General features: G+C 44.8%; 1 protein-coding gene across 1 annotated transcript in view; it reads left to right on the top strand.

Annotated features, from left to right (window-relative positions):
- The first annotated feature begins 83 nt into the window (after positions 1–83).
- The window catches only part of Srd5a1 (steroid 5 alpha-reductase 1), a 45,205-nt gene continuing 32,764 nt past the window's right edge, over positions 84–12,524 (top strand). The window contains exon 1 of the mRNA XM_050144734.1: positions 84–532. Coding sequence (XP_050000691.1) covers positions 252–532 — 281 coding nt within the window. The 5' untranslated portion in view covers positions 84–251. The remainder of the gene's footprint in view (positions 533–12,524) is intronic.

Genomic DNA, 12,524 nt, shown 5'->3' on the forward strand with positions numbered 1-12,524 from the left:
GAGGCGGAGCTCTCTGCGCAGGCGGGGCCCTGCGCCTTCGGGCTCTCCCCTGCCACCTCTGCGGGAGGGCACTGTCTGGTTGCGCTAGCTTGTGGTCCAGTCCCCGCCCGGACAGGTAGCTCGCCCCTCCCCTGGGCAGGTACGCACCGCAGCGGAGCGGGCTCGAGTGGGCCGCTCTGCGCCCTCCTCCTGTGCTTATATGTGGCCCCATTTGGACGCTCGGGCATGGAGCACGCTGCTCGACCTCAACGATGGACTTGGACGAGTTGTTCCTGCTGGACTGCTTCGCCTACCTAGAGGGTGTCTTGGCTTTTGTGTTCTTCGTATTGCTCAGTTATGTGGGCTCTCCCTATGGCCGCTACTCGTGGCAGCGTCCCGGTGTCCAGGTGCCGGCGCGATCGGCCTGGTTCCTGCAGGAGCTGCCCTCGATGGTTTGGCCGCTGTATGAGTGCGTCCGCCCTGCAGCCGCGCGCCTGAGCAGCCTGCCCAACCGGGTCCTGCTGGCCATGTTTCTGATCCACTACGTGCAAAGGTAATGATCTTCCCTCCTGCCCTTGCTCCTCCCCACACTTGATGTTTCCCGGGGGACCCGCGCTCAGAGATTTAATTCAGAAACTCATAGGGTTGTCTCGAAAGGGAGGGAGAAAGGACCGCATGAAAGCGGTGGAAGTACGTGCCTAGCCAGGGTTAGTGGTACAATGGTCCCGATTTCTTCTCTGGCTGTCTGCAGACTATCAGCGATGTCACCCCGGCGGGATGATGTTACTGCATTTCCACTGTTTCCCCCTTGGGAACTCTTTATCCTGCTGCAGCCTCTCTTGACCCGGCTTCAGCTTGCTAACAGCTAAGTCTCTCGGAACTACTCTGGACCCTGCAGAGAAGTGGTGCCCTCTTTGAGGGACTGGCTTTCTAGGCACACAGTTGGCTTATGAAGAATGTTTCAGTGCCTGCCTCAAGTTTTCAGGGTTTCTAATTAACTGGACTGGACTCTCTAGTTTTAACTGACTCAATATTTAAATGTGTTCATCTAGAGTCTGCAAACTGCCCAGTAAGAAGGACGCCTCTGTATCTGAGGGAGTTGAGTTCGGTGACGTTTACAAGTCTCTCATCCACTGATTTTGGGGACCTGTCCTAAAATACCCTTTTCCTGGAGAGGCTGGGAGAATTCAGTGTTCTGTTGGTAGTCTGTTCTTTCTTATATTCCAGTGAGGCGGGAGAACGGCTTCTCGGATCCTGTGCCCACAAGTCCCTGGTGTATGGGGACACAATCAACGTTCAAAAAAGACTGAATTCTGTGTGCTTCAAACTGTTGATAGAGTAGTAGTCCAGAGGCTGGGGAGATGACCCCGTAGGTAGCTGTGCAAGCCCTGCGACCCGAGTTTGCATCCCACACAAGCTTCTGTAATACCAGCGCCACTGTGGGGAGATGGACAGCAGAGATAGGAGACGGGGCTAGTTAGACTGGTCTACAGAGCAGGGAACGAGAAGGCAAAGAAGTTGTCTTTGACCTCCACATGTTCTCTGTACACGCACCCACACCCACTCACACGTATGCACACCACACACACAAATAAAACCACAAAGAAGTTATATTCTACCCAACGAAGTTGTTATCAATTTGCTTGCTCTATTTTTATGAAGGGATGGGCATTGCTGCTGTTGTAATATCCACCGGCCTCTTGTTCAGGCAAGTGCCTCTGTAAAAAGATAAGAGTCGTTTCCGGGAGGCAGAGTGCTGGAGGTGTCGTCACCTAATAGCAAAACCCAGAGATTCCCTTTGGACGGCGAGAGTAGCTCGGGCCGCAGGGCATTCGCTCTGGCTGTGCAAGGAGGGCTGAGTTAGGGAGAGAGCACAGCCCCAAGAAAAGGGGGAAGAGGTCACAGACTGTTGGAATGAGAATGTGCGAGCCATATTACATCATACAGCCAAAAAAAAGGTGATCGGGAGCAGCCTCAGGATCACAAACAGTATTTTGAAACTAATGTTTGGCTAAAGAGTTCCAACTGGGGTTGGGGGCATCAATAATCTAAGGTTAAACAGGCATCCTTCGAGAAGTTATTTTTGGTGTGAGGTTGTGGTGACCATTGCCCAAGGCTCTGCTGGCAGAGTCTTTTTTGTGAAATCAGTCTTGCAAGAACACACTCGTGCAAGCCCCTCCCCAGTGCCTTCTTGTCCTTCGCTGTGTCATTAATACTTGGCAGAAGTGGTTGTTATTTGAGCGGCTGTCACCTTTTCCCCGTTGGTGGAGTCCTTTCTCTGAAGGGCTGGATTTGGGTGTAATTTGGTCCTATGAACAAGGAAATCGGTGTTCACTGTGCCCACATCTCAGGCACCTGTGAACAAGGAAGTTTAGAGGGAGTGGTTCTCCCGAGCCCATTGTGCGGCTCCTCTGACTGTGTGTGAAGACTCTCATTCCAAAGTCCTGGGTCTGGCAAGATCCTGTGGGAATCCATGCATCTGTGGAAGCCTGTCATGAAATGGGTACAAAATTCAGGAAGGAGCAGCGGCGAATACAGGTTGGTAGCAGGAACCAGGTCTTAGAGATGAGCAAAGGGATAAGTCCAGGGATGAATGGGAACAAGCGGAAACCCGCTGCAACTTTCAGACCTCACCTGCCAAGTCATGGAGTGGGGGCTCAGTTCCCCCAGAGATTCATGCAGGTGCAGCATGGAGCATGAGTGTCAGCACTGACGTGACCAGCGAGAGTACATGTATCCTACACGCGTGTCCAGCACGGGTTGTTCTCATGTCCTTCACGCTTCCCAAACCTGCCGCCTGCTCAGCCCCGCCGCATGCTGCTTCATCTTTAGTTTTACTCCGTTTCTTTCCTCCCTTTCTGGGGCAATCCAGCTATTCAACTCAGACCATAAATCAGTAAAAACGAAAAACAAAGCATCCTGCCGCACAGAATTCTTTCTCATCCAAAAATGTCCCCATTGATCTGCTTAGCTTTCCGGACCTAAAATCCACTCTCACCGCTGTGGTCTTCTTCAGGGGCCGTCTTTCCACCTTGCTTATCATTCCCTATCACATTTATAGCTTGTAAATAATCTTATCTTTAAACCCTCCAAGGTAGACAGTGTTGGTCTACTTCTCACCCAAAAGACACATCTTACGCCGTTTGTCTAGTGTGCATAACCAAAGAATAACCATTTGGATTCTTCTCACACCCTGCATATGATGAGACAAAGCTTGCGGAAATAAAAGTCGTCAATGTTGAAACATACACCAATGTTTCCTGTAAATACATATTTGATCATAGAGAATTGTTTAAACTGGTCGAGCGTATTGCTAGGTGTGTCCTTTGTGTAGAATTTAGCAAGCCCAGGGACCCGAATTCACATTTAGCTGTTGGTATCTCAGAACTTTCACTTGACGTAGACATGACTCAAATGCTCAGTGTCTTCCCTGCATACAGAGCTGAGTTTGACACCCAGGAGAGGTGAATGGAGAGAGAATGCAGTGAGAAGTAAGTCGGCCTCTCTCAGACTTTAGTCCAGTGTTATTAATTTGATATAACTTTAAATTTCAACTTACAGGCATGTGCTGGCACACTCCTTTAATCCCAGCACCCCAAATTCCAAGCTAGAGGTGCTAATTTTTTTTTCAACTGACACATGAAAAGTTCTTGTATAAATACCCCATTTACAATGACCTAAGTTCATTAAGTGTTATACCTAGGTCACTGTGAAAGGTGAGCTATCAGGAGAGCGGCCATCATTTGGAGTTACTTTTCTCTTGCACAGTGTTTGGTTGGAAGCAACACCACAGCTTCTGGCGTCCATATACCCAAAGAGTCGGGAATGTTCCAGGTGGAGGCTCCATCCCAAGCCCCCTCCCCTGGGAGTTGTCTCAGTCCAGACTCCACCCCTGAAACAGAGAGTTAGAGGAAGGAAACGGAAACTGAGAACGTGGGTGAGGTGAGGAGGGGTGCACATCTGGCTGAAGTGTCGCTGTCATACAGCTGGAGGGAGATGCGTCACCTTTGCTCGCTGATGCCTTAGAATCTGGAACCTGCAGTTTGAGCTTCCTTGGAGCAGGGAGAGTGGCGCCTGCCACTTGCCTGGAATCCAGACACACTAGGAGGCCTTCGGAGACACGTCTGCCTCAGTGTCGAAAGTGAGGAGCCCAGAATCAACTATGAGCATGGACAGGGGGCAACATTTAGGCTTAACTTAAGCTGTCTGGTCTGGGATTCTAACAATTGTTTGTTCTTAAACTTTTATAAATAAACACTTCCAAAATGTTTTCTTTAAAAAACAAACCGAAAGAAAAGAGAAAGACCCTGAGGGTCCCTACCGCCTTGCACTCTCAACTACACGTCTGCTTTAGGAGCCGGTCATGTGATCTTAAACCCCTGACAGAGAACCCTGTAAGTCTCCCTGGCCCGCCAATCAGCTGACAGCCCTGAGGCCATTGCTTTCATTTTGCCAACAAATTTCAAAGACATTCTCTCATCAGATTCATTTAAAACGTGGACCAAGAGAATTTTGGGGTTAATTACTTAAAAAAAAATACTATGTACTTTGGAGTTTTGCCTGCATGTATGTGAGTACCACATGGGTGCAGAACCCAAGCTGGGCAGAAGAAGGTAAGGCGCCAGCTCCCCTGAAATGAGTGACAGATGATTGTGAACCGCCAGGTGGATGCTGGGAACTGAACCTGGTCCTGTGGAAGGGTGCCGGGTGCTCTTAACCTCTGAGCCATCCGTCCAGCCCCTTCAGGACTGCTGCTAACACTGTTGGTTTAATCAGACTGCGGTTTGTAAGTCAGCCTCTGCGCAGCCTCATAAGGCATTTTCCCAAGTCAGCCTCTGCGCAGCCTTATAAGGCATTTTCCCTTGCGGCACGATTCACAACAGGTGTGCCTGGGGAACACACACAAACCAGAGTTCCCCCTTTAGAATGTCCGTCGTGTGTCAGAAAAGCAGGGATGTCAACACATCGGTGAAAAAGACCGAATCCAGACCGTGTTTCTGCTGAGATGGGACAGGTTTAAGTTTTTTGAGATTTTCATTTTCCTTGATGAGTCATCGTCACCCAGAAGAAACCATTTGAGTTAGAGCAGGTCGCACAGTAGTGCGTTGTGTTTAATTTCTATGACACGGGATCTCGGTGTGCAGCCGAGGCTGGCCTTCCACCTTTGACCCTTGTGTTTCAGACTCCCGAGCTCCCGAGTGCTGGGGAGCAGGCCTGCTCCTTCATACCCATCTTTGTTTTTTTTTCCCCCTTTAAATTACCTTTCGCCCTCTTTCACTACTCTGTCGGTTTAGGAATTAACACTTTATGTTTATATATTTCAGGTAGGCCTATTGGAAAAAAATGCCCCACAAGCCTTTGGAATTTAATAACAGAATTTCTTAATTTCCAATAGTAAGTAGGCAGTGCAGGTGGGAGACATCTTAAAAGGCTGTTTGCAAATGTTTGAGTTTCCATGGCCCTTTTGGCAGACCAAGTTTGGTTCACACCAGACTAAGGGATCTTTTATTATTGCTCTGAGCACAGGGATTTGACCCAGTAAAGAAGGTGGCTGAGTGAAATGGCACTCATATTTCCCCTTTCAGAGGGAGGTACCAAGCAGAGAGGGATCCCCCAGAGGGTACAACACACACCTTTGGGAGTAGGAGTGGACAGCAAGAGAAACAGACACCAGAGCCCTTGCACGTTTTGCATGTTTAAGAGAGATGGGGTGAGTTGGACCTTGCTAAGGTAAATAAGGAGAGAATTACACAAAGGATTTTGAAACAGCAGCTCTTAACACCCAGAACTGGGGGTGAAGGTGGAATCTGCCCAAGACAAAGCACTTAACATATAATTACTTTCTGTTGCTTTGATAAAACAAGTGGCCAAAGAAACTTAGAGGTGAAGTGTTATTTGGTGCTCATGGTTCTAGAGGGGTAAGATTCCATCCCCAGGCATGGTGGCAGTAACAGCTGAGAGCTCACATCTAAAATCAAAAGCAGGAAACAGAATGAACTTAAAATCTTAACTCCTCAAAGCTGTCAAAAATGTCTCAAAATGTCTCAAAAATGTGAGACATTTCCAGTCAAAAGCTGAGGAGCAAACCTTCAAATGGTGGACTAATGGAGACGTGTTGTCATTCAAGCCCCCACAGCCTCGTGAACAAGTCTTGTAGAAATCGGTTTGTTGTTGTTCATTTGTTTGTTTGTTTTGTAAGGTAGACTGGCTGTTGTGCAAGCCATGTTTCTAAGGAAAGCCTTTCCAAGTACTTGTTTTCAGGTGTACACGCAACAGATCCCGTCTCCCTAATTTATTTACCTGTGTTTTCACTGTTGTTTGTACTTGCCAGTGGGATTATTTGTTTTTTAGAGACAAATTCCGACTGCTTTGCCCTGGGTGGCCTGAAACTTGACATGTACAACATGTACAACTGGCCAATGGGAATTCGAAGAATCTTCCTGCCTCTGCCTCCAGAGAACTGGGATTAAAAGCATGTGCCTCCACACTTGACTTTATCTGTTTTGGGTTTTTTGTTTTCGTTTGTTTGTTTTTCAAGATAGGGTTTCTCTGTGTAAGGGTCATAGCTGTCCTGGAACTAGCTCTTACAAACCAGGCTGGCCTTGAACTCACAGACATCCGCCTACCCCTGCCTCCTGAGTGCTGGGATTAAAGGCCTGCACCACTACCACCACCACCACCACCTGGTTTGTTTCTTTTTTTTTAATAGAGTTTGACAAAATGAGCACGTTTTGAGTCTTCCTGCTATCACAGGGCTCTCCCAACACCATGTTTCTTGGGGTAAGGCCCTACACTGTGCAGGGTTTTCCACTGATGACATGAGCCGTTCCCTCCTGATGTCTAACCATGGAGGATTATTCTGTTGTCTGAACAGTCCAAATAGTACTGTCACATCCAAGAGTCTGATAATGATGACATGTCCCATTTTACCTTGATATATGTACGGGCCTATCTCTGTGTGTATTCTGCTAGGCTCAGTGCCAGAGAGGAACTTCTGAAAACGCAGTGCTTCCTAAAATTTTGTTTAGTGGTTTAAAGTCAAAACCTTTGGATGTGCAATGCCATGATTAATTTAGGCAAGGGAGAGAATGGAAACAGCCATGCAAATGCAAAGTTATTCTAGAGTGGCAGAGGCTGAGCAGATAGATGCTTCTGTAGGGAGAAAGAGCCCTGAGCACAACAACTGGAGTTGATGTTGGGCTGCTGATCTGAGAGACTGGCACCACTAGAGCTCTGATTATCAGTGGCTTCATTCATTTATTTGCTTTTATTAGTTTTATAATATTAACTTCAAAGTAATGAGCAGTTGCTTGAGTACTTTGTGATGGTCATCTGTTGTCTGAGATCTCTGTCCTGCCTGGTTCCCACAATCATTAAGTACCAAAGAAATCACACAGAGGTCTACATTAGTTATAAACGGATTGGCCCATTACCTTGGGCTTCTTATTAACTCTTTTTAACATATTAACCCATTATTTTGTCTAAAAATAATGAAAGGTACCTGGCTTGGTACCTTTTTTCAGCGAGGCAATCACATCTTGCTTCTTTAGTGGTGGGCTCACAACTTAGGCAGCAGTCCTGAATCTGTTCTGGATGTAGAACTCAGACATCTGGGCCATCTCAGGGGATCTTCCTTGATCAAACCTGATTTTCTTAACTCAGAATGAATCCACAGCCTCTCATTTCCCGTGGAAACAAAAGCAAAACCTCTTCTCCAAAGTAACATTTTTTTTAAAACTTCAATTTTGAAGTCAAGGTATTTTTTAAATACCTATCTTGGATTAATTTAGCAGCATTTACAAACAAATATCTTTTAGCAGCTGTTGCTCTTTCCTTGGCATTCAAACAATTCAAAGAGAGCACAAAACATACAGTATCCAGACTCTCTGTGTATTTTTCATCTTTATGTGGCTTTATTTTACCCCCTATTTTTTTATTTTTACTTTTACTTTTTTGCCTTTTGAGGCAAGTTCTCTGTGTATCTTTGGCTGTCCTGGAATTCCCTCTGTAGACCAGGCTATCCTTGAACTCACAGAGATCCACCTGCTTCTGCCCCCCCAAGTGCTGGGTTTAAAGGTGTGTGCCACCATGCCTTGAACTCACAGAAATCTGTCTGCCTGTCTCTATCTTCCAAGTGTTGGTATTAAAGGTGTGTGCCACTACACCCAACTACTCTCTTGAAAAAAAAATACTTTTTAACCTTTTTATTCTCTCCCAAGCCTGCATATATTTTTAACACACTGTAAAACACTTAGAGGTTTTTTTTTTTTTTTTACTTTGAATCTATCTTTACTCTATATCTCTCTTTTCCCGACCACAGGAGTCTTTAATTTGCTAAGCAATATGGCTAGAATTAAAGCTGTGGCTTTGACAGCTGGATCCAGCCCATTCCTTAGCTTTCTGAGATTCCAGCCTCGTGAAGGAGGTACCGTCTATAGCCACGTTTATTGCCCAACTCTGTGGAGTTTCAAGGTCCCTGCCACCAACAAAAAGCATGCGGTCAGCTTTTCATCAACACCATTTAAGTGTTTTGTGTCAGGACTTCTTTAAAGAGCTGCAAGATTTTGCAGCTAAAGCTGATTGAGGAAGCCCCTCTTAAATAAGAGCACTTGCTTCTAGCAAGCAGAGCCTGCCTGAGAAATGCTGATATCAATAAGCCAGGCTTAACTCTATTCTTTTCTGTCTAGAATTACTTTCCGAGCTTTATCAGGCTTTATGTGGATGCGTTCGTCCGCATGTTAGGCACCATTTGTTGGATAGTTATATAGTTTTTTCTTACCAAATTCAAAAAAGAAACTTACAAAAGAGATATAAAGTTTATAAGGATGAGAGACATAAAAACTTAAGGTGTTTGTCTAAGAAAACGTTTTAAGGACTAAAAAGATATCTTATGATGGTAAGGTAATAGAAGTTATGATAGAAAGTAGTTTAGGTAGAAGACTTTGGACTCATCAAGATAGGATAGTTAGGTCTGGAGAGATGGCTCAGTGGTTAAGAGCATTGCCTGCTCTTCCAAAGGTCCTGAGTTCAATTCCCGGCGACCACATGGTGGCTCACAACCATCTGTAATGAGGTCTGGTGCCCTCTTCTGGCCTGCACGCATACACACAGACAGAATATTGTATACATAATAAATAAATAAATAAATAAATAAATAAATATTTTAAAAAAATTAAAAAAAGATAGGATAGTTAATATGTTTTCTGAGATTTTTTTGTCCTGCTAGGTTCCCGTAATTGTTAAGTCCCAAAGAAAATCACACAGAGGTCTACATTAGTTATAAACTGATTGGCCCATTAGCTCAGACTTCTTATTAACTCTTATAACTTATATGAACCCATTATTCTTGTCTATGCTAGCCATAGTCATCCTCCACGCCCCTCCCCGTCCCTCTACTCTCACCTGCTGGCCCCTTTTTTTCTTCCCAGTTTCTCCTTCTACTTTTATGCCTCATTTGTTCTGTTGCCATCTTTTTATCTCCTGTGCCCCCACACAGCTTTGCCCCTTTTCATGGTTCTCATTCCAGTTCTGTGACCTGTACCAGTATAAACATTTATATCTGCACGTGTTAAAGCTAAAATCTAGGATCCAGCCAGGTGATGGTGGCAGACACCTTTAATCCCGGCACTGGGAAGACAGAGGCAGGTGGATGTCTGTGAGTTTTAGGCCAACCTGGTTTACAGAATGAATTCTAGGACAGCCAAGGCTACACAGAGAAACCTTGTCTCAAACTCCCTTTCCCCCAAGAAATCTAGGATTCTTCACCCGTGAGAAAGAATGTGCATTGTTATCTCACCGAGTCTTGCTTACTTTTGCTCAATACGGGGATCTCTAGTTCTGTCCACTTTCCTGCATGTTGCAGGAGGTCCTTCCGCTCCTCCAGCCAATACCTGCAGGTGCCACAACTCAGTTTCCTTGTGGCTGAGTAGAAAACTGTTCCAAAAGCACTTGTTTTGCCAGATGTGGTATTTAAAACTTCTGGGAGATACTTGTGTGAGAATTAGGGGTGGTGGTGGAGGGAGAGGGAGAGATACACGTCGTTATACACAAAAGCCCATGTAACTCAGTGACATTTAAGTTTTCTCAGTAGAAAAGATAAGCGGTTTCCATTGCCCCCAAGCATCTTACTTATTAAACGGTCATTCGAGCTCTATCGGCAAGTCCTGGAAAAAAAAAAAAAAAACAGGGTAGAAACAGCATTTAGTACAGCCAGTCCTGGCAAACTCTCTCTAGCCCTTGTTGGCATAAGGTGTTGTGGATGATAGAAGCCAATTGAGGGAGCAGTAGAGAACAAAATGACATGGTCAAAGCCCAATAGTGGCGCTAATAGAGTCTGTCCTGGCCCCTGTGTGACTGTACCAGTGGGAAGCCAGATCTTGACCTTGGGAATAGGAACCTCTGTGTTGCTGAGTACAGAAGGGGAGGGAGGTAGCCAAGGGCCATGGCAAGACTTTTTTTCCACAAGTCTATACTCTTTGGGGAGTCTCTAGTTCTCCCTCAAGCAACAGCTCGAAGAGAGGGTTCCACGCTTGGCCCTGAGGGCTTTGTTAGATACTCTGAGGCTCTTTTGAGGCGAGCAGAAGCCTACTAATAGCAGCTTCCCATCTGCAGTTTCAGTGGGACACTTGAAAAGCTCGCCTCGTTCTGTTTGGTTCATCCTTTGGCACCTTGCAGATTAATTTCTTCATATGTAATACATGGCAGCTCCCAGTTACCCAGAGAGATTTTTAAAGCATGAAGATCTGGCTCACAAGACATTGGCAGAGCCACAGCCCATGTGCACAAATTACGTCTGTTACAAATTAACATGATATTCCGGATCTCATGTTGGATTTGGGTGCCATGGAAAAGTCTATAAAGCACTTGACATGACTTTAGATTCCAACAGCCTTGACATCAAACTGTGGTATACTTTGCACATTAATACTGTTTGCCTTCAGATGAATCAAGAAGATAGTTTATCGGGTCTGCAGAGAAGCTCCTTCCAGGAGCCCTGCAGAGCTCACCAGGAGCTTGAGGGTCCTCCTTCAGGACATGTGTGCCTGAGTTCAGAACAGTGCACAGACACCTGTCTAGATGGCCAGACTGCTGTGCCAGAACATAGCTGCAAGTGCAGCTTGTTTCCTCTGAGTAGAGCAAAGGGGGGTGGTCAAGTTCATGGTGTACTGGATCTGCCCATGGGTGATTATCAAAATTATCAAAATTGTCTATTATTAATAAAAACTCGGGAGTCAGATAGTGAGATAAAAATCTTATTGATCAAGAATGGAGCAGGGAATGACCAGCTGACCCTCTCTCTCCGCCTTCCCAGATCAAAAAGATGTGTGAATCTTTTAAGCTCCTCCCTGTTCTTTTCTGTACCTTTCTGTTGTATCATATTTTGGGTCCTCCAAATTCTCTATGTTAATTTTGGTCAGCTAGTCATGGACTCTGCCTCCTGATTCAAGGTTGACTTTATTAGAAGTTTCAGAGTGTCACAGAGCAATCAAATATATGGCAACATTTCCCTTTTTTGTCTAAATAGAAAGGAAAGATTCTAAATATAACATAATGAAACTATGTACAATAATAATTATCAGGTAAGAGTTACATTTAAAATGTCCAATTTGTATTTGTCAAATTAAGAAAAATTACTCTATTAATGGTGTGGAACAAATGTGTATATTCTGTCAGTTATATTTTAAATAAATGCTGATTGGCCAGTAGCCAGGCAAGAAGTATAGATGGGACAACCAGACAGGAAGTAGAGGCAAGTCAAGGAGAACAGGAGAATTCTGGAAAGAAGGAAGCCCATTCCTCCACAGTCCTTGCCCTGACACAGAAGAAGGAAGATGTGACTGCCTCACTGAAAAAGGTACCAAGCCTTGTGGCTAGCATAGATAAGAATAATAGGTTGATATAAGTTATAAAAGTTAAGAAGAAGCCTGAGCTAATGGGTCAACCAGTTTATGATTAATGTAGACCTCTGTGATTTTCTTTGGGACTTAACAATTGTGGGAACCTAGCAGGACAGAAAACCTCAGAAAACATATTAACTATCCTATCTTGATGAGTTCAAAGTCTTCTACCTAAATCACTTTCTATCATAACTTCTATTACCTTACCATCATAAGATATCTTTTTAGTTCTTAAACCGTTTTCTTAGATAAACACCTTAAGTTTTTATGTCTCTCATCCTTATAAACTTTATATCTCTTTTGTAAGTTCTTTTTTGAATTTGGTAAGAAAAAACTATATAACTATCCAACAAATGGTGCCTAACATGCGGACGAACGCATTTATATAGTCTTCAACCCCATCAAAGATCTGAGAAGGGAAATAATGTTAACTGGGTAATTAGGAAGTTCAGTAAAACAACTTCCAAAACATGCAACAAATCACAGAGACAACTAGCTACCTGGGCAATCACCCAAAGTCATGTTTGCAGCGTTGAAGCAACCAACTTTGGCTAAGGCCTAACATAACTGACATACCATTTTCAAAGGCAAGCAACTTTTCAAAACTATCTTACCCTGTCTTGGCAGGATATGACAGTCCTGTTTTAT

This window comes from Alexandromys fortis, unplaced genomic scaffold, assembly GCF_014885135.2.
Source record: "Alexandromys fortis isolate MF-2015 unplaced genomic scaffold, M_Fortis_MF-2015_v1.1 scaffold_52, whole genome shotgun sequence".
NCBI classification, from domain to species: domain Eukaryota; kingdom Metazoa; phylum Chordata; class Mammalia; order Rodentia; family Cricetidae; genus Alexandromys; species Alexandromys fortis.